The sequence below is a fragment of the Myotis daubentonii genome, chromosome 1 (assembly GCF_963259705.1).
Source record: "Myotis daubentonii chromosome 1, mMyoDau2.1, whole genome shotgun sequence".
NCBI lineage: Eukaryota > Metazoa > Chordata > Mammalia > Chiroptera > Vespertilionidae > Myotis > Myotis daubentonii.
Genome location: NC_081840.1, coordinates 55,642,484 through 55,665,257, shown reverse-complemented (window position 1 = coordinate 55,665,257; position 22,774 = coordinate 55,642,484). Strand labels below are relative to the sequence as shown.

General features: G+C 41.2%; 1 protein-coding gene across 5 annotated transcripts in view; it reads right to left on the bottom strand.

Annotated features, from left to right (window-relative positions):
- Positions 1 to 22,774, bottom strand: part of WDR72 (WD repeat domain 72) — a 182,389-nt gene that overhangs the window by 62,401 nt on the left and 97,214 nt on the right. The window contains exon 18 of one of the 5 annotated variants that reach the window (XM_059700773.1): positions 19,191 to 19,477. The exons of the other annotated variants lie outside the window; for them this stretch is intronic. Within the exon in view, the coding sequence (XP_059556756.1) occupies positions 19,389 to 19,477 (89 nt within the window). The 3' untranslated portion in view covers positions 19,191 to 19,388. Of the gene's footprint in view, positions 1 to 19,190; positions 19,478 to 22,774 lie in introns of those variants that run through there. 5 annotated transcript variants of the gene reach the window in all.

The following is a 22,774-nucleotide window of genomic DNA, read 5'->3' as shown; positions in this document are numbered from 1 at the left end:
CGATTACTTATTAGGTGAAAGGTAGATGCCCTTCAAATGTTAATTCCTTTCCTCTCCTCTTCCTCTCCCATCCCTACAAATGGAGACATACAGAATTTTTCAAGCTACACTTGATGGAATTGAGCAAGTCAAAAACTCAGATTCCTGTCAGAACCGAGTAAAAATGAATAAAGTAGGTTGGTTGATACCGAGATGACCTGGAGAGCACACACTCACTCTGGAAAGGTTGTCACTCATGACCATCTGCTTCTCAGCTCCAGCCTAATGTTATCACATTGAATGAGAACTAAGTGTGTCCCCTGTTGCTATTTTTTATGTGAAGCCAGAGATCCAGATCATTTTGTGAGATCTCCTGATTTTTTAAATGTCGATAATGAGGTGTTTTGGGAGGTGTGGTTTTTATGCCATGAGGTACTGTGTAGTTCAGGCAGAATCCATACACAGAGAGCCAGTTTGAACCTGTGCTATTGAGCTCTGAGACTTGGCAGTCATTAGAAATTACTACTACGCATCAGAGCCTGAAAAGACCCACCCTCCTTCCAAAAGATTAGGATGCTACTTGCAAGCACCCAGGCTGTTCATGGCTGGATTCCAGCATGCTGTCTTTCCTTATGTAAGAAGTTTGGTCAGTACCTGACTCATAAAATTATGGCTCTCATTTTAATCAGCAAGGAAGAAATTTCTGCACTGTAAAATCTCATTAAGGGAATTTGATTTCAAATTGAATGTGGTCCAGCACCTCTCTGAAGCTCATTTAAGATATTTGATATTTGAGAGAAAAGGCCTAAATGGGCATGTTAACTATCCATTTACCTACACAATTCCAAATTCTATCCCTGCACTCTCAGACCATCAGAAAATAATGTCTTGAACCACATTATCTTAGTCAATCAAAGACATGGCTTCTGAGCTATGGCTTAATGTCATGCTCTTGGAGTTTATAGATGGCTGATCACAGACAATGGTGTGGTGAAGGTCTGGGGGCTGAAACCAGGTGGAGGGGGGTAATGGGGGGAGTGGGGGACATCTGTAATAGTCTCAACAAAGATTTTTAAAAGTGTCATATTTAAGTGTACTCTCTGTACCTTTAAGAAAGCTGGTCGGAGGTATATTCTACTGTGTGGCTTGTTACTACTTTACATTGGAACTCATGTGATGAAGCTCAGGAAAAGTAGTTCCAGGAAAGGATGCTCATCCTCACAGCTGCATCTGTATGTGATATCTTAATGGAAAACAATTTATTTTCTTTGGGGCCAACCTATACTTCAAAAACTGCCTTACCTGAGAATAAGAATCCTAGGTTTGTTTCTGAGTTTTTAAGGTTCTTACTGACTCTCCTCATTATTTGTCTACTAATGTTAACACTGGCTTTGGATTTTAACCCAGGTGTAGTAGTTTGTTTTTATTCAAGTTATTTGATTGTGGATAATCAACATTTTAAAATTTGTTTAGTCTATTTTCTATACTATTGATATTTTGTTTGTTTTTATTTAAAGATACAATTTAAAAAAAAATAAGAAGCATGTCACTAATATAGATTTTGGTGGGCATCTGATCCCAAAATATGTTCTTCATTACTTATAACAGGGCCTAATACCTTAACTTTAGAAATATATTAATTGTGGTTTCAAATGCATATTGAAATTCTAAAATCCCTGTGTTGTATGAAAGAAGAGATAAGCAATTCTAGAATTCCTAGAATTGTCACCTACATATTTTTTAAAAATATTTTATATGTTTTTATTGACTTCAGAGAGAAGAAGGGAGAAGGAGAGAGAGATGGAAACATTAATGATGAAAGAGAATCATTTACCTGCGGTCTCTTGCACATCCCCTACTGAGGATTGAGTCTATAACCTAGGCATGTGCGCTGAGCAGGAATTGAACTGGGACCTCCTAGTTCATGGGCCAACACTCAAACACTAAGCCACAGGAGCTGGGCTTGTCACCTACCTATTTCTTTATCATGTATTTCTTGAGTATCTATCTGTGGGGAGTCAGGCCCTGATGTAGGCTTTGGAGATATAATGGTGAGCAAGTCAGACATATTCTTTTCCCATCACAGAGCTCACAATCTCATGGAGAGTAGATAAGAAATCAGGCAATGACAATCCAGGGCAGTCAGTGTTGTGACAGAAGCACAGGGTGGGCCACCGAACCTATTTTGAGTGAACAGAGAGGGCATTTCAGAGGATGTAACATTCAGTTAGAGACAAGAAGTTTTCAGGCAATGGTGGGAGAGGGGAAAGGCTTTCAAGAGGTGTCTATGGACTCCACAGAGCTGATGTTTTCATTGCTGTATTCTCCCGGCAAGCTATGCCTATGAATTGTTGCAAAAGATAGACTGTAAGCAGAGTGACTTCCCCAGATGACTCTGGATGGCTGCAAAGATGCTCAATGAGGGAAGGCCTGCTGCTGCCCTGCAGGCAAACTCTGTCCTAATCTCTGTCCTTCGGAGGGGAGGTGTCAGGTGCGATGCAGGGTCACCTCGTGAGTCTGAGTGTTGAGTTGGACCTAAATAAGAACGCTCGGTGGGCATTGCGCCACTGAAGGGTTTTAAGTAGGATAGTTCATATGAACAGTTTGTTTTTTATTGAATCACTTTAGCACTGAAAACAATTGCCCTTAGGGAAGGTTACTCTAATAATACATTAACCAAAATTAGTATTGCTGAAACAAGATGAAAGCCTACAAAGAGGGAGAAAAGAGAGGAAAGCACCCTCTAAGCTTCATCTAGATCGAGAGATACTAATACCAACAAGTGGGACTTACAGGAATGCAACCTGCCTCCATATCTTTTTGTGCATGCAGTTCATTTGCCACTTACCAGAGAAAACAATATGCCTGACTGGCAAAGAAGCACAACCAGAGGAAATGAACGAAAAACTAAATGGGGACCACCAGGCCATTTTTAAAAAGTCACAAATATTAAGAAGGGATAGGTTTGGATACTGTCTCTCTCCTTATCTTGCTGTATGACCTTAAGTAAGTCACTACTGAGCTTCTCTGAGCATCAGGTTCCTAGGCAGGAAAACAAAAGGCTTAGACTCAATGACCTCAAAATGATCTTGACTCAAAGGTCAAATGAGCCCTTTATCTGAGTACCACTCATATTCCAAGTGCTGTAGTAATCTCTAACACCCTGCACCCCCCCTCCCCTCAAAGGCATTTAAAATCAAGTAAACACCAGGTGCCTATGATAGAAAGATCAAGGAATGGGGATAGCTGGAGTGAGTCCTTAGTCCAAGGTGAGGACTCCATTATGTGTCTACACCTGAATTTCACCCTGGGAAACAAGGTGATCACATCAATCACTGAAGGACTGTATGTTGCTTTAGATTCCTCAAGGGGCAGGTGCTATGGCGGGCTCTGATCAGCCAGCCTAATCTGAGATCACCCAAGATAGCTGCCCACATGCCTAGAGTACTTCCTGCAATATTTGCCCACCATAAACTCTCAGTGACTGCGACGATTGACAGAAGTAATAGAAATTAGTAATATAATAATTTAGTACTCCTATGTTCTTCAACCATCTTGACATAAGACATACGGTATAATTTAAGCCTAACATCTGAAACAAAATGATGCGAAGTGAAAATAATAATAATAATTTAATTTCTAAAAGAATATCTCCGAGAGATCTGAGCACTTTCATATCTTAAGGGGACACAAAAATGTACTGACATGTGGTTGTGTGACAGGAAGAATGCAGAGGAAAACCTCCCTTTTGACAAAAAGTTTTGAATTAGGAAATTTTAGTGAAAGCATTGAGGGTACTTCTAGGAAATCTCATCACGATCTCAGTGCAATAGCCATTTGTAACAGAGCCCTGGACTGAGTCCACAAGGGGAGCAGTATTGGAAAACGGCCCACGCTGCCGACTTCCTGGAATTCCTCTCTGTGCCAGTCAGCAGCTTGCCTGGCACCAGCTGGGCATGAAGCTGAGGCACTGTGAAGCGTAAGGACACATTCTGGGGTGATGCAGTATGTGATTTATAACTAGAGTCTTAAAACAGGGCAGCCAGACAACAGCTCACACTACTCGTATCAGAGATCAGCCTTCTTTAAAAAAAAAAAAATCAAACATACAACTAAAAGTGGTCATTAAAGTAATCTACACTAATAAAGGAGAAAAATAGTAATGGCGTACGATGCTACCCTTTTCATTGGCTAATCAGGGATATATGCAAATTAACTGCCAACTAAGATTGGCAGTTAACTGCCAACAAGATGGCGGTTAATTTGCATATGTACACACAATGCAGGGAGGCGAAAGGGAAAGCAGGAAGAAGCCCCCTGCCACTGACAGTGATCGGAAACCCAGGGGGGAGCTAAGAGCTGGGGGGCAGGGCAAAGGCGGCCCTGGGGCCGCCTTTGCCCTGCCCCCCAGCCATGATCGGAGAATCAGGTGCCTTTTCCGCCCTGGCCAGTGATAGCAGGATGTAGGGGTGGAGCCAGCGACGGGAGCTGGGCACGGTTGAAGCTGGCAGTCCCAGGAGCTAGGGGTCCCTTGCCTGGGCCTAAACCGGAGCCCACGATCGCGGGGCCGCTGCAGCTGCGGGTCCCCGCTGCCCGGGCCGGACGCCTAGGCCAGAGGTGTTAGGCCTGGGCAGGGGTGGAGCCTGCAACCGCAGGGAGCTGGGGGTCCCCTGCCCAGGCCTGACACCTCTGCCGGAGGCCTCAGGCATGATCAAGGGGCCGATCCGGTGATTGGTGATTGGAGGGTAATGAGGATCAACTCCTCTGGCCAGGGCATCAGGCCTGGGTGGGGGGCGGAGCCGGGGATTGGGGGGATATGATGGTTCCCTTGCCCATGCCTGAAGCCTGGGTCAGAGGCATCAGGCTTGGGCGGGGGGTGGAGCAGGCGATCAGAGGGAGATGGGAGTCCCCTGCCCAGGCATGATTCCTGGGCCAGAGGCGTCAGGCCTGGGCAAGGGGCCAATCCTGCAATTGGAGGGTGATGGGGGTCAACGCCTGAGGGCTCCCAGTATGTGAGAGGGGGCAGGCTGGGCTGAGGGACACTCCCCCCCACACCCAGTGCACGAATTTCGTGCACCAGGCCCCTAGTTGGTGTAATAATTTTGCATATATTTGTTGCACTGCCACCGTTTTGTACTAGGTGGACAGAAGAAATGATGTCGATTCTCTCCCCATAACCTGTCCAGTGGTTTCTAAACTTCAGGTCAGGGAATCTCGTCATGTCTCAGAGGGAATTACATAATTGTCTGATTCAGAATTTTTTAAATGTATATGGTGTAACTATTGTTAAAGAACTGTGATCTTTATACAAAGTTTTAATAAACTTGGAAGCCATAAACATGTTGATTTATGCTGGCATATAACTGTTTCTGTACAGATTCAAGATTAACCTCTATGCCTACATTTATATTAAAATGATATCATTGATTAAAGAGGTTGTGTTAGTGGTAGATATCCCCCTCATGTAATGTTCTACAAACAAGTGCTATTGTACCTACCAGATGACTGATACTTATTTTCATGACAATTTATCCAAAGCAATTTACCAAAATGAATTAGATGTTGAGACCAACGGTTTACATGACTGTCATCCATCTATCTAATTTCAAAGCTCATAATTCATTGAAATATATTTGATATTGGCGTTTAACTTTATAATATGTAAATTATTATCATTAAACTAATAAGATAGTTTTATGTGACTGGTTACTTCATTTTTACAAAGGATTTAGATGCTTACAAAACTTTTAAAACACCAATTTTGATCATTTCTCAACTAACAAAAGAAAGCTAGTCTTTGGTAAAAATCTTTAGAAATGTTGATGCTTTGCATAGGACATACAAGTTATCAGAGAAGCTTGGCTTTATTTTTCTAATATTTTGCAAATTCTAAATTACTGTTGTGTAGAAGATGCCACACAAAGGGGGAAACAGCCTAATTCACCTCCTAGTGTAGGAATTAGTTTATAGTAACTTTCTGATATTTAAGCATCCATGTATATGGGGACAGCACACAGCCCCTTCCTTGAGGATCAGAAATGGAAAATGTTAGAAGTTGTGCTCTAAAAAAGTACATCAACCTAGAAAAGGCCTATGAAGGATACTGGACATATTCCATGGTTGATTTGATAGAAGAATAATCTTGGATTACTGCTACACATTAAAAGAATATATTAAAAATATTAAAATTTATAATTATGCCTTGTGAATTTAGGCAAAGGAGGATTGGGCAAGAATGGATAAGGGAAGCAATACAACTAGGAAGGGAAATCTGCCAATTGTAATAAATAAAATGACTTATGATGCCTTCACCTTCTTCATATAGTTGCTATAACTGGAGCAATCTAAGTGCTTTCTACCATTAGTCACTACTATATTGCAGTTTCATTCTTACATTTTTTTCAGTACCTTTTATACTTATGATTTATGCCTAGAGAATAACTAGGAAAAACCATCTATGCCTTCCATACAGATTCCAGAAGGAGACACAACTCAGATTAGTAAACTTATTATTTTTTTTAAATCCAGTTCTGCAATGGTGTTCTAAGACACATAGTTTTTCAGTAAAACATAGCCCTGAGCTTCACTTTCCACACGTGGACTTCTTCCCGGGCTGCCCTGCTTTCTTAAGCTTTACCTCCGTGGAATCTTATCCTTCATATTGTTTTGGAGAAAGCTGAGGGTGGCGCCTGCACAATTTGATTTGGTGTAAAAATACACACCAAATCTGATTTCTGTTACATTAAGGCATTCTCTGACAAAATATACAGAACAAGAAATGAAGTGAATTGCGTTTTAGAAATATCTTGCAAGCTTGTTTCCCCGAATACCTGACCACTAATTTTAAAAAATGGATCAAAACCCACTTTAATTGAATATTTAATAGATGATTTAATGGTCAAGTTGAGATGCATTTTAAATGCTAAATATAAAAATGATTTGTGTTTGCTTACTGGAAATATTTGTAATACAAGCAAACATATATAAAAACTAATATTTAAAGCAAATTTACTATGGAAAAATGAAATGACTATCTTTAATTTATAAACATAGTACATTCATCAAACTATATTTTTTACTAATAGTTGGCTTTTATATTATGAATGTCATGATAGTGGATTGCCATTAACAGTAGACATAGTTTAACTAATTTTTTAAATGTGTAATATATTTTCTTTAAAATGATCCATTGAAAATATAAAAATGGCAATATCCTTCGAGGGAAAGGCCTGCATTTAGTTAGAGGGAAATACATCATGAATTTATTCTCTTGTAGATTCTGTCCTTTACATAATGCTGTGTGATTTACATAAAAGAATCTGAGAGTAGCAACTAGGAGCATGCAATCTAGTCTAAGGCCATTTTCCAACAAGTCATATCAATATAGTAAAGGTACTTAAGTTTATCGTGTCCTAGTTTTTCTCTCAAAGAAACTGGCAAAGGCTCACTTCATTTAATGTTTGCAAAGAGAAATAAAAAAAACATGCCAAAAGAAGAAATCTGTTTGAAAAAAAAAAAATAAATGTGTTATGTAACTACAAGAAAAGGATCATCCTATATAATAAAAGGCTAATATGCAAAGTGTCCCCTCTATTGGGAGTTCAACCAAGGGGCAGGACCGGCTGGCCAACTGCCCTTGGCCCCTCCCCCCAGCCAGTCAGACCCCACCTGTGCACAAATTCATGCACCAGGCCTCTAGTCTATAATAATAAAAGCATATATGCTAATTAGACCAGATGACCTTCCAGGCAAAGCTGTGGTGATGGGGGTCCAAGCTCCTTGCATGAATTTTGTGCATTGGGACTCTAGTTTGAAAATAATCCCCCTAATATATATATATTATATATATATATATTAGAGGCCTGGTGCACAAAAATTTGTGCACTTGGGGCGGAGGGGGGTTCCCTCAGCCCAGCCTGTGCCCTCTCCCAATCTGGGACCCCTCAGGAGATAACGACCTGCTGGCTTAGGCCTGCACCCTGGTGGCAGAGGGCAGGCCTAATCCCTAGGTGCAGCCCCTGGTTGGGCTCAGAGAAGGGCCGATTGGGGAGTTTGGGTGCCGCCCCGTCATGCACAGAGCAGGGCGGATTGGAAGGTTGCGATGCCACCCTCAGTCACGCTCAGGCTAGGGCTGATTGGGGGGTTGGGGCACCGCCCCCTGTCACACTCAAGGCAGGGTCGATGGGGAGGTTGCGGCACCACCCCCTGTCATGCACAGAGCAGGGCCAATCAGGGGGTTGGGGCACTGCCCCCTGTCACGCACAGAGCAGGGTCAATCAGGGGGTTTAGGAGCTCCCCCCTGTCACGCACAGAGCAGGGCCCATCACGGGGTTGGGGCACCTTCCCCTGTCAGGAACAGAGCAGGGCAGATAAGGAGGTTGTGGCCCCGACCCCTGTCACACACAGAGCTGCAGGGCAATCAGGGGGTTTGGGAGCTGCCCCCTGTCACGCTGATCCTGGTGCCGGGAGGCCTCGCGGCTCTGCTGATCCTGGTGCTGGGAGGCATATTACCCTTTTACTATATAGGATAGAAGCCTGATGCATGTGTGGGGGCCGGCTGGTTTGCCCTGAAGGGTGTCCTGGGTCAGCTGGTCACACACCCTTCAGGGTGGGGGTCCCCACTGGGGTGCCTGGCCAGTCTGGGTGAGGGGCTGAGGGCTGTTTTCCCAACTGCTCCTTTGTTTCTTTCTCTTTTTTTATTCTGGGCCAGCTTTAGCTCTGAGGCTCCAGCTCTTAGGCCTCCGCTCCTGAAAGCAGGTATCTGGTTTGTTTAGGTTATATAATCAAAACTCTGTATCAATTCCAGCTCTGAGGTCCCGGCTTGCTGAAAGCAGGTTTCTGGGGTTTTGTTTAGCTTCTATATTTGTTACAATGTTTTTTAAACTGCAAGCTCAGAGGCCGGCAAGGCAGGCGGGGAACGTTGGTTTCCTCCGTCACTGAAGCAAGCAAGCCTCATGTTAGTTTCAAGTTGCCTGCCTGCCGGCCGCCATCTTGGCTGGCAGTTAATTTGCATATCTCGCTGATTAGCCAATGGGAAGGGTAGCGGTCGTACGCCAATTACCATATTTCTCTTTTATTAGATAGGATAGTTTCTGAAAATAATGTTCAAGTAGATATTTCCGGGGTCCTGAAATGGCCATTTCTTCAGAGTACATTTTGAGTAGACTTTAGCTATTTGGGAGAGCTTGGAATATGAAATCCCTAAGAAAATTTGTAAACCTTCTTTGCATCCCATAATTTTAAACACATAGATTATGGTATCTGAGTACTATTATCCAGAGATTCCCCTGACCATCTTAACTATAGAAAAAAATGACTGATCAAAACCTTTCATTCACTTTCAGCCTAATGAGAATCCCAGACCAATGTTAACAGCTAGGTTACTGATTCACACAGGTGAGCAGGCAATTCTACACTGTGTTACAGGTATTTTGCCATTACCTTCTGAAATACTGTTTCAGAGTGCAGGGGATGTCATATTAAAAAATAAATGATACTGCTCAAACTCAGCAGCTTGAAGGAAGCATAAATCAACGGCATAAGGGAAGCAGGTGATGTAATGACTCTAGACTGAAGTAGATGACTCAAAGAGATGGATCATAAAGTTTAACCTTTGAAATTATCCATTGATATTAATATAAACACACAGAAAAGCACATTTCAAAGTTATCTTGCTATGCTAAGACTTAATTCACTAAGTCAAGATTTTTCTTAAGTGACAAAGAGAAATAATATATTCTATTCCTGGAAAATAGCTAATAGCAAATCCTATCTAATAAAAGAGAAAAATGGTAATTGGCGTACGAGCTAACCTTTTCATTGGCTAATCAGGGCTATATGCAAATTAACTGCCAACTATGATTGGCAGTTAACTGCCAACTAAGATTGGCAGTTAACTGCCAACAAGATGGCGGTTAATTTGCATATGTAGGCACAATGCAGGGAGGCGAAAGGGAAAGCAGGAAGAAGCCCCCTGCCACTGACAGTGATCGGAAACCCAGGGGGGAGCTAAGAGCTGGGGGGCAGGGCAAAGGCGGCCCTGGGGCCGCCTTTGCCCTGTCCCCCAGCCATGATCGGAGAATCAGGTGCCTTTTCCGCCCTGGCCAGTGATAGCAGGAAGTAGGGGTGGAGCCAGTGATGGGAGCTGGGCACGGTCGAAGCTGGCAGTCCCAGGAGCTAGGGGTCCCTTGCCTGGGCCTAAAGCGGAGCCCACGATCGCGGGGCCGCTGCAGCTGCGGGTCCCCGCTGCCCGGGCCGGACGCCTAGGCCAGAGGCCTCAGGCCTGGTCAAGGGGCCGATCCAGTGATTGGAGGGTGATGGGGGTCAACTCCTCTGGCCGAGGCATCAGGCCTGGGTGGGGGGCGGAGCCGGGGATTGGGGGGATATGATGGTCCCCTTGCCCAGGCCTGAAGCCTGGGTCAGAGGCGTCAGGCTTGGGCGGGGGGTGGACCAAGTGATCAGAGGGAGATGGGGGTCCCCTGCCCAGTCCTAAAGCCTGGGTCAGAGGCATCAGGCTTGGGCGGGGGGTGGAGCAAGCGATCAGAGGGAGATGGGGGTCCCCTGCCCAGGCATGATTCCTGGGCCAGAGGCCTCAGGCCTGGGTGGGGGCCAGAGCCAGTGATCAGGGGGAGATGGGGGTCCCCTGTCCAAGCCTGACACCTCTGGCGGAGGCGTCAGGCCTGGGCAAGGGGCCGATCCTGTGATTGGAGGGTGATGGGGGTCAACGCCTGAGGGCTCCCAGTATGTGAGAGGGGGCAGGCTGGGCTGAGGGACACTCCCCCACACACACCCAGTGCACGAATTTCGTGCACCGGGTCCCTAGTACTTAATAAACCTGATCCTACTTAATGTTTCAGTTAAGATTGTTTGTAAAAACAAACAAACAATGGAGGTCAATAACGTCCACTTACACACACACACAACACACAGGATGATAACACCCAACCTTGTCAATAAATGGTAAGTGATAGAAATGTATCCACAGGAAATAAGAAGTCAGACCAAATATTAGTGCATACAAGCTGGGAAAAGTTTAAGAACTGATTCTGGAGATTGAGATAATGGCCACATATATTTCAAATTAGCACCCAGAACCACAGCAACACTGATGATTCTGAAGAATATGCAGTGTCTGGCCTAAAAGCAAGAAAGCAACCCCCCCTCCTCTATGTAATGCGAAGGTACTTTCTCCAGGAGGGACAAGAAGCACTGTAGTCTATGTAAAAAACCTAGCAATAAAAACTAAAAAAAAAAAGTATTGCTTTACAAGTAAAATACTAAACAGAGAAATGCTCTGACAAAATTTGGACACAAGGGATTCTTTGTATCTCCTGCTTTAGTAACTCCCTACTTTGCACTGGAAAGGACTCATTTTTCTTTTTAGAGGAATTAATAATGATTCCCATTATCTTTCAGGAATAAAACTCCACCAAAGCCTTTACCTTTTAGATGTCTCCCCTTCTGGATCCAGACTGGAGGGGCCAACCTCACTTCCTATATGCTGCCCACACCAAACTTATCACCACTTCCTGACCGGAAGGCACTGCATGTCCCTATGTCTGTCCTCATCCATCCCTTTTGCCTGAAATATGCTCCTCACTACAAGCTCTTTTCCACTGGTTCAGCAGGGTGTCAGCTGTAACACCAGATACAGGTGTTAAGATGGAGTTAGAAAAGGGTGTATTGGGAGTAACATCTGAGAAAGAAAAAGAGCAAAAGCAGAATTGAGTAAGGAGATTTTGATTCACTATGCCAGTGGTTCTCAACCTTGGGTGCACATTAGAATTACCTGAGAATCTTTTTAAAATCCTGATTTCTGGGCCTCATCCTCCGGAAATTCTGTTTCTTTGTTATAGGATGAGGCCACAACATTAGTAACAAAGAAACAGAATTTCCGGAGGATGAGGCCCAGAAATCAGGATTTTAAAAAGATTCCCAGGTGATTCTAATATGCACCCAAGGTTGAGAACCACTGCACTATGCAGACCTGATAAAGTCTCGATCAGCCCAATGAAAACTCCAGAACAAAATCAGCTGTTGGGGGTTTGTATAAACCAGAAATAGGCCCTGCATCACCACATTGCTCAGTCATTACCCCAAGAAGAGTCTGACCTCTGCTCCAATGTGGGGGTGGATCCCAGAGGTGCCAACAGCTGGGAGCTGTCAGCCAGCCACACTCCTCACAGCTGGGTCAGTAGTCCTTTCTTGCAGAGTGATCTCAGCAGTGCCTCTTCCCACGTCTGCCACATTATTCTCCAAGCCCACGTGCATGTCTACACCTGCATGAAGCCCCCAGAAACCATCCCTGGCAACTAGTGGCTCTCCAGGCTTCCACAGCAACGTGAACTTTAGCATCTCATACTGCACTGTGGCCTCTTTATGTTCACAGGACTCTACTTTTAGGAAATAGCAACAATATCATATTCTTCTCAGATTTGCAATAGAGAGCATGAGAAAAGATCTACACTAATAAAATAGAAACATGCAAATTAACCATCACTCTGTCACTCTGCCACTGAGCTACTCCCACCAGCCAATCAGAGCAACTATGCAAATTAACCCAACAAATATGGCAGTTAATTTGCATATGCAGGTGCAGAGTGAAGACTGAAGACAACTGAAGATGGCAGTGGCCATGGAGCTGGAGCGAGCAGGAGGCTTGGGTTGCTCCCAGCGACAGAGGAAGCCAAGCCACACACACCCCCCCCCGGCCCCTGGCCCTGTACTCTGCTCAAGGAGGGGCTGGGGGCCTGGGGCGCTGGGGTCCTGGGTCGCTGGGGGCAACCCAGGCTTCCAGTCCATCCTGGGCTCCACAGCAGGAGCTTGGAAAAAGAAAAAAAGGAGGGGCTGGGAGCAGCCTGAGCGGAGAAGCCAAGCCTTGCTGCTGCGGCCAGACCAAAGGCCTGGGTCCCGGGTGCCGGAGGAAAACCGGTGCCGGCAGCCAGGGGAAGGAAGGCCTATTGCATGAATCTTCCTGCAACGGGCCTCTAGTTCTAACATATAACATTCAAAAGAAGCTTGCTGGGTGGCCCTACCAGCAGATGATCTGTCAGGTTGGTTATCCTCTGCTCTGGTGCAGACACACTGAGAGGTGTACCTTATGTATGTCAAAGGGTATTCTGAACTTCTCAAAAATGACTTTAATATACTTTAAGTACTAGTAGGCTACTGACCGTTAAGGATAAAATGTATCAGAAATTAGTATGTGCTAAGCCAAAGGTTTTGTTCTGTTCCCAATTATTTAATGAACCTACTTGTGTAACACTTTCCACCCTTTTTTCTCATTCCCAGTTTCCTCATTTCACAGATTAGGAAATAGGTCGTCATTTAATTTTTAAATTCTAAGATGTGCTGTATTTGTTCTGTTTTGTAAAATAATTTCATTTCAATTTGTAAATTTTGGAGTTTTCCTTGATGGCTTCTGTGAGGAGGAATTAGTGGTTCGTGCACTGTTTATTTAATCAGCCAACGACATTGACTCTATGTTAGGTCCAGGCCAAAGACGAAAGTGAGAAAATAGGACAAGAAGCTGTTTGTTTTTTTTAATGGAGGAGACAGAACTGCGATCCGATGATTTACTGCATGGCCTGGGAAATACTGCAATCAAAGTATAATCAACACAGATGGAACCAACACAGGGCGTTAGGGAAGGACCTTCCTGAGTTAGCTGAAGGTTACTAATTTGGTTTCATTTCCCCGTGTGCACTTGTAAAAGGGGAGAGAGACAGAAACAAATAAAGGCCTCATAACATACACAGTCCCTTTCCTGAAATAAGTGCTTCTCAGCAGGGTTGGTACTGCCCCCTAGGGGAAGGCGTTGGAAACTGCTGAGGCCAGGGACATTGGTTCTCCAGTGATACTGCAGACACTTATTGGCATTTAGAACAGAATTGCCAGATGTCCTGTAATGCTCAGCACAGTCCTTGACAATGAATAATTGTCCTGATAGTTCACATGGTTTCCAAATATTCCAGTGGCCAACCGTGGAAGTGAAAGCTCTGTTTGTAATTCCCTGAGCCCAGAATCTGACTTTATTTTACACGAAAGAATAGTTCAAGGTGTTTAATATACCCTGAATTTTCTAGAAAGACCACTAACCCTGTCTATTAAGGAATGGCCATAGTTTGCTGCTGCTGTTGTCTAGAATTTTGCCATGAAAATCCATCTGGACACTTGTGTCACAAACAGCACCCTCCCCCCTTCCCACCCCCCCCCCCCCCCCACACACACACACGAGCTCATGCGCACAGCTATATGCATTGGTAACTGTTGTCCTCTCACAATGGGATGTGTCCCTGTCAGCATTTTATTAAATCCTTTAATACAGTCATGTCCAAGCTTTTATCTCCTGAGACACATATTATTATAAATTACTTACTCTTTGTTTTTCCCTTTCAATTTTATGTAAATTATGTGTGTAGATAAGTTGTATTACTACAGAATTTTATTTTAGGATGATAAATAGTGACTATGAAGTTAGTGCTGAGATTGAGAAGAGTTGAGAAACACTACACTTAATTTTTTCTGAAATGTCAAGACCGGCCTCATTTGTATGACAAGAAACCTAAGAAGCTGGTAGAGTGTTCACAATTACCATGCTTATGTTTAGTCAGCTGTTAAGGTGCGCTCTGACACTGTTCCAGCTTAGCAGGACTGCCTGGCTGGGTGCTCCTGCACAGATATAAATAAGGGGCCCATGTTCCCCAGTAACAGGTAAAAGAAAAAAAAAAAGCAAAACTAATTAACAACTCTTCTTTGAACGGTCTTCATTTCTTAAAACTTATTCACAGGGATTAAAAATCAAGTACTTTGCTTCTTTTTTTTTTTTTTTTGCCTTAAAACATCAGCATTATTTTTTCCTGGTGGCTCTCTATACAGATAAATTGCTCCTGAACTAAACAGATAAATTTGAAGTACTGCCTTTGGATTAACACTTTAGAAGAAAACCAACATCCCTATAATAATCTTTTTTTATTCTCTTCCTACCTACAGATCATTAACATGTTACTTAGCATTTCTTTCCTTCTGCCTGAGATCAGAATTCTCTGATGCATGTCTGTCACCATCATTTATCATCCATCCGCTTGCCAGGCAGCAGACATTTCATGAGCCCATCATGAGCCACGTGGTTCGTTAGCTGCTAGGAGCATAAGATTAATATGTTCCCATTTTTTGCCCTGAAGGTGTTCAGAGACGTGGTGAGAAAAGGCAAATAAACAAACAATTAGCATGCCCGGTGATACATACTATTTTAGAAGGATGTGAAAGAAGTGTAGAATGTGATGTAATAAAAAATGTCCCCGCATTGCATTGATCCTTATACATAGTAGGCCCTTAATAACAGCTGTTTTGAAGTTATTCAAATTGTCCTAAGGCTAAAAATTGGGCCAATATTTTGAGGAGTTAAAATGGAAAAATAAGGCTCTTGCCAGCAAGGTGAATGGCACTCTGATGGAATGAGACATTGCAATGCCAAGGGGGCAACTGGGTAAGTTTTCCTTTAGCCGCCATTTCTCTAGCAATTGCCTTTCCATGTGCCAGACACAGTGCTATCTGCAGAGAATATAAAGCTGACTGAATCCCTGCTTTTCCACTCAAGGAATTTAGTCATACCGAAATTGTTTCCAGAATGAGGAATGCATATCCATACCAGCTAATGGAATTGCATTTTAGGGAGGAACTAGTATCACACAAAATCCCAGGCTCAGAAGTAGGAAAGGAGTCCAGGGGGAGGAGGTTGACCCAGGTGAGCCGGGTTGGAAAGTGGGCCCCAGGTTTGCAGCCTAAGGGGTCCTGGCTGCAAGAGATCAGGAATGAGCCAGAAGTACAGATGCTGAGGAGATAGTGTTTGACGTAGCAGCTCCTTAAATATTTCTTTGAGAAGCTATAGCTGAATAAGAATGCAAAGGCAAGTTTAAGGCAAGGCTTGGTCTCTCTAAACACAGACTGAAACCAGACCATGACAAAATGAGGAGGGAAGAGCCACATAATCAGCCATCAGTAAAGAGCCATGTTCTGGATGGTTACAAACGAGATTCATTCATGTGTCTGTGTTTAATTTTTGTGTGTGAGCCTGCTGTGTATGTACCACATGATCCTCGGGTGAGGATGCTTAGGAAGCATGATTTTCGTTTATATTCCAGACGATATCTGGCTGCTAAAGAAAAGCAATCAGCTGATTTCCCTTGTCTCCTCTTTCTCTTACTAATTAGGAGTTAACTGAATCTTTAGTGCAAGCCATCCCCCGGTCCTTCCATTCATCCATCCACTCAATAAACACTTATTACCAGCTACAGGGTGAAGGACCATCCTAGGTGACGGGAGGGAAAAAGATAAATAGACCCGACCCTTGTCCTTGAGGGGTCAGTATTGGGAGGCCAGTCTCAGCGCGGGAGAACAATAGCGCAAAACACATCGATTTCAGCGACAGAATCTAGATCACTTTTTCTTTGTCAATACATTTAAATGGGTATGCAGACGATAATCAATACGTGGTGCCTGCACAACCGTTACCAAGGAAATATTTAACTCAATCGCTTGATGCTGCGGTCTCTGTGCAGTCGGGCCAGGTTGGCATGCTGATTGCTCGTGAGGAAAAAAGATGATGAAATACTCGAGTTCTTCATATGCCAAGATGAGAATCATCAATCTCAATCTCTGTGAAAGGTGAAACTACTTTTGGAAAAAGAGCAATGAACTCTATCAGTCTCTCTAAGGCAATGCGATCTTTAAGATGATACAGAGAGGGAGAGGCAGTGGAGAAGTTGAGAAGAATTTATATGGGGGATAAGGGAAACGAGATTTCTCCATCAATTTTATGAGGAGCTAAAAATAAAATAGGACGTATATTAAACTCAAATGACAACAGTGTTTTTTGAAATGTATGCAATGTATTCTAGGTGCTCAATAATTTATTTGCTTACCATACATAAATTTGTCTTCACTTAATATGAATAACTTGATATTTGAGTAAGACTGTCTAGTACAGTGGTTCTCAACCTTCCTAATGCTGCAACCCTTTAATACAGTTCCTCATGTTGTAGTGACCCCCAATTTCATTGTTACAAATTGAACACAATTAAAGCATAGTGATTAATCACAAAACAATATGTAACTATATATGTGTTTTCCGATGGTCTTAGGCGAACCCTGTGAAAGGGTCGTTTGACCCCCAAAGGGGTCGCGACCCACAGGTTGAGAACCACTGGTCTAGTACATGATTCAAATTAATGCAAAAACTAAAAATTTAAATTTCCTTGTCTCTTCCTTGCTCACTGCTAACCATTAACTCCTGCAACTAATATGTATGCCAAGTCTTTTTCATTTCTACCATCTACCAGTTGGCATTTCCAGCTCCCAGTCATAAAACATTCTATCTTTTAACCAATGAAACTTGTAATTATCTCAATTTATATTCCAAATAAAAATCCTTAGTATTAAGTACATTTTGAGTGGAATAGCTTATAGTGCCACGCCAAAGTTTAGTAGAAATTAGGTATTTGATATTTGCTGACTAACTTCTTTAAGACAATCTTTCCTGTGTGGTTATGCCAAATATCTCAGTTTGTGCTGCCTTATAATCTACAACATGGGTAATACCTATCTCAACTATCATAGAGGAGGCACTGGCAAGTATTTGCTGAATTAAGAAGTAGTGAAGATTAATTGGTTAATTGGGATGCAATACCAGTTAGTTACAAAGAATCCAGATACTGAAACCAGACTTCCTGGGTTTAACTCCTGGCTCTGTTGGTAGTAAGGCTCTGTGCAAGTTTCTTCACTTCTTTTATCTATTTTCTCATCAATATAATGGGCATGACAATATTACCTCTCTCCACAGAATTGTTGCTTGGATCCAATGCTTTAAGTTAAGTAAGGCACTTAGAACATACTAAGCCATATCAGTGTAAGCTCTTACTGTCATTTCCATTATTGTTGTCATTATTCTGGAAGGCTGAGAGTTAGGAAAAGAGCAGCACCGGCACAGTGAGGTTCAAAGAGGACACAGGTGTGTCCCAGAGAGGAAATTCAAGACATAGGTTTCTCTCTAATGTCCAAGTTCCCTTTCATGCATGTGTTAATCAGATAATTCTTGGGAGGAAGAAAAGAGCATAGATGGCTTTTCTGGTCTTCACAAGTCCCTAACTTCGCCCTCTCCAACTTTTTGCGTGGCTAAATCGTATTCATATTTCAGGATGTTGATTAGGCATCTCTTCTTCCCAAGAAGCCTCCTTAATTCCAAAGACTGAGTTAGGTGCCTCTTTGAAGTGCTCTTCTGGGCTGTCTGACACGCTTCTATGGTTACCTGATACTAGTTTGTGTCTTCCACTGAAGATTTCCAATTCATTCTCTGTGGTATCCCCGACTCTTGGATCAGTGCAGAGAGGTAGAGACAAGTGATATAGAGGATTTATGCATAAAGACTTTATTAAAGGTTTTAGGGATAGAACAGTGTGCAATATGGACTATGAAGTTACCAGCCCCACATAATCAAAAGCTTATCACATCTGCCTACTTAGCTCAATCCACCCAAAGGCTGTGGTTGGGATACTTTCTTGCAGAAAAAACAAGGCGGAGCTCTGAAGCAAGCACCATCAATATATACATTTGTTTACAAAAACGGTGCATGCAATTTGTATAGCAAAATTATGTCTAATTATAAAATATACACGAAAGTAGAAATTTCAAAAGAGTATCACACACACGCAGACACACACACACACACACACACGTCTGACATAACTTAGTATAAGTTTGCCAATGTCAGTTATATCTTATTTGCTTAAGCTTGCATTATTGGTATTGTCTTCTATCCATAGTTTCTTGGCAGGAAACTCTTGTCCATTTTCTGAGGGTTAGTTAATACCAGAAGTCATCTAAGCAGGGACAGTTGAAATTGAACACAGCAGGGGCAGGTAGGATTGTGGAGTGGGTTTTCCACTCTTCCGTCAGCAAACCTGGAATACCATAAGCAACACTGCACTACCAAATCAAGCCAGAACAATAGGGTCGATCTTGTATCAAATACTTTTTGTTTGAAATAATCTAAGTATAGATTTTCATCTCATTCCTCCATACTTATCCCATCAGCAAATACTGTCAGCTCTACCTTCAAAATACATTTGGAGTCTGATCGCTTTTCATCATCTTCATCCAGGCGACCATATTTGAGCCAGGCTGCCATCTTTAAGATTAGTATAATGGCTCCCAACTGGTCTCCCTGCTTCTGTCCTTGGCCCCTGAACCTCAGACAATGTGATTCCATTGAAATGTGTGCCATTTGTCTGCTCAAATGGTTTCCCATCTCAGAGAGAAACCCTAGGATCTCACTGCGACAACCAAGGCCTTCTGTGATGTGCCCCCACCATTACTTTTCTGCTCCTTGCTCACTTATGTCACACAGACCTTTCCTAAATGAGTGCTGTGGCCAGAAAGAATAAAGTCTTGGTCTTCTCATTTAGCCTGAAGACCTCAGAGAGGGCAGTGGAAGATGCATTTACTATAAATAAAGACAGTGAAAAAAGCGTTGTCAATTGTATTCAAAGCCTTTTAACAACTAGACAGTTTTCCTTCTGAGAAATTCAGCAGGCAATGGAAGACCATCCCAAGCCAGTCCCTCTGCTATCGGCTACCAAGAACCACAAAACTTTTCTGGTGAACCAATGTTTATTTCTTTGATTTACCATAAACAAAGAGCACATTTTCATTATTTAATTTTGTAGATAAGTCTTTGAAAATGGTGCATCTAATAAAGATTATTTGCAATACCCATATTTGATGCATGGTCTTCACAACTACAGTTTAATGTGAATTTAAATTCAGCCAATAATTCCAGGTGACAGCTTTATCTGCAAAACCTCCATTTCTGTTTAAACCAATTTATTTAATGGAACAATTTAGAGAGCACTTGTCTAAACTGATCCAAATAACATTCAAAAAAAAAAATAAAGGAAAATAACCTTCAAATGTATTTTAATAATAGGAAACACTACTATTTTTAAATCAATGAATCTTAGCCTCAAATGTGAGTGTTATTTATATAATTTCTCAATAAAGAGATTTAAAGAAGATAGTAATGTAATCATTATAAAAAAGTAAACTCAGATAAAATCCACCACTCTCCCATAAAATACCAATAGACAAATATTAAAACCTCAAATAAAATACATGCTGTGAAATGTAAGAAATGAAAACACTGGAAATAAATAAGATATAGAATTATAAAGTTCAAACACATTATGCTTCAATTTCATTTCACTCATTTCCACTGCTTTCTAGATGCATCTCATGTACAAATAGTTAAAAAAAAAATCTGGTGATTTTCTTTAGTATAAGGGCTGAGAGGGCAGCGATTGAACACTCTGCATTTTCTTTGGTAATAGAAAGTATGATTTATGAGAGAGGAATAAAAATCTAAGAAAACCACTCGATAAATTATTCAATTTTCAGATTGAGCTGATTTAGAGCAAATTTCCTTCAAGCTGCCAGTGTGAAAATGCAGTTTACTGGACAAGAACACAGTGTTTAAGAGAGTATGCATCCATGTTTTCAGTAATATTTTGACTGTAGACAAGACACTCACCCTCTTTTAAATCCCAGTTTTATTCATTGAAAAAAAAGTATAATAAAAGAAAGCATATTTCAAGGTGCAAGATATACACCACTGGTGACATTCAAGATAGCTGGTATGGTGATGGTCTTATTTTCAAATATTATTCATTTCATGTATATGAGGGAGATATATCATTAGTGTGTCAAATAAGAAAATTACAGGAGCAATTTCTCAGGATCTGTCTTTCTCAGAGAGTGTTTTTTTTTTTCCAGCTGCACTTTAAAACTTCATTTCCATAAACATGGACATTTAAAAACTATAAAATTGATTACACAGATGACTCAAATGTTGAAAACAGACTTAAGGTTCATGTGAATTATGTATGAATCAAAGGAAAAAGTGAGAGAACATTTGTAATTGTGTTGGAGTGTACCTAGAATATGATAATTGTTGTTATTATTATTTTCCATATCTATTATCGCTATATTACTATCATACTAATAAACCAAATATACTATGTCCTGGCATAAAAGGAGTTTTTGAGTATCTGTGAATCATAAAAACTGTCATCTCTTACTTTCCAAATGATTAACAAAGAGGATGCATCAAGTAACCAAGAAAGAATTAAAAAATTCAATTAAAAAGAAAAAATAATTTTTAAAGGGTATGGAGGGGAGCTCACAGACGACAACTGAACAAGAATGACATAAAGAATTTTTTATAATAATATTTGGTAAAATAATAGATGTTGCAATGACATTCTGCCTAAGTAACTGCCTACAAAATTTGAGGAATAATTGCACTGATCAAGAGTACCACACCATATCCATAACCTTTGAATCAAGACATTTGAAATAAATAAAATAGCTTTTTTACTTAAATATATTTTAAAATTCCTTCAAGTAATGCAGTATACATACTACTGTAATAAAAGTCTAAAATTTTTCCTGTCATTTTTCTAAGTTTCTCTGAATAGGTAGTGTTAATATAAATATAACTTGGAAATTTACTTGAAAAAATTACTTGGAAATTTTTCTCTTCAATGCATGTTATGTGTTTCTGATTTACTTGTAATTGCAGTTAATATTTTCCTACAGGCAGCATTTCCCCCAAAAAATATATGCTCAGCATTTTTTGAGTATTTTTTTTTTTAGTTAAAATATTCTAAATTTCATCTACCAACATATACTACAACATATAAATTGTAATATTTTTGTGTTCCAATTCTTATCACAAACAAACCCTAAATTTTCTTTTAACATTAGCAAAGGCTCATTCCAAAATAACTTAAAGATAGTTAATATCTAACATGAATTCTGGGTGTCTCTAGTCATAGTAAGATTAAATAGTATAGTGTTAATAGTTCTTATACCCAATAATTAACTGGGGACAGAGGGCCTCAGTGAAACTTCAAGTAATAGGTAGCTCATGTGACAACAAAACTCATCAGAAGTTTCACCTTGACCGCCTGCCATGAATTTCTCACCTAGAAAACAGGTCTTTGGGCCAATGGATAAGTTAGACTCTCACGATGAGGAATAAGGCACAGAAACGCCTCCTGAGGAGCATTTACACATGATGAATGGCCTTAGCCGTGTTTGGAGAGTTGTAAGAAACCTATTAATGGCACTATGGGTGCCTCTTCAAATGAATTGAGAACTCAAATGCACTAATTGAAAATGAATTTAAAAAGGAATTTTTATGCTTCTTGCTTGAATGTGTCACACAATTACAATTATGTGATGTAATCAAAAAGGAGCTCCTTCAACTGGGTGAATCTATCAGTTAATTAAGCTAATTTCTGGACAACTAACAAACAAATGACTTGAAATTTATCAAATTACTTTTTGGATTTTCCACCCTCAGTAACGGTGTTGGTATCAGGAAATGTTCTATTTTGACTTTTGGCCTTCACTGAAGAAGCCTTTTCCTGCTATAGATCTTCTTTCACGACATAGTGCTCGCCCGTCAGTAATCTTATAAAAATAGTACTAAGGAGGAAAAAATGTAATGCATGTTTAAGAATGACATCTCTTCTAAGATTTAAACATTTTAACTGTAGCAACATTTTTCAGGGTCCCAAATAAATAAAAAGAAAATCTCTTTTTGAGTACCTAACAATTTTAAACAGCCTGGAACATGTAAATTTGTAACATGTTTTCCTGACAAAAATATACATTTGGTCATATTATAAATCGATTTTTCATCAAAAGCTTACTAGTAAATTTGAAAATCAAATTTGCA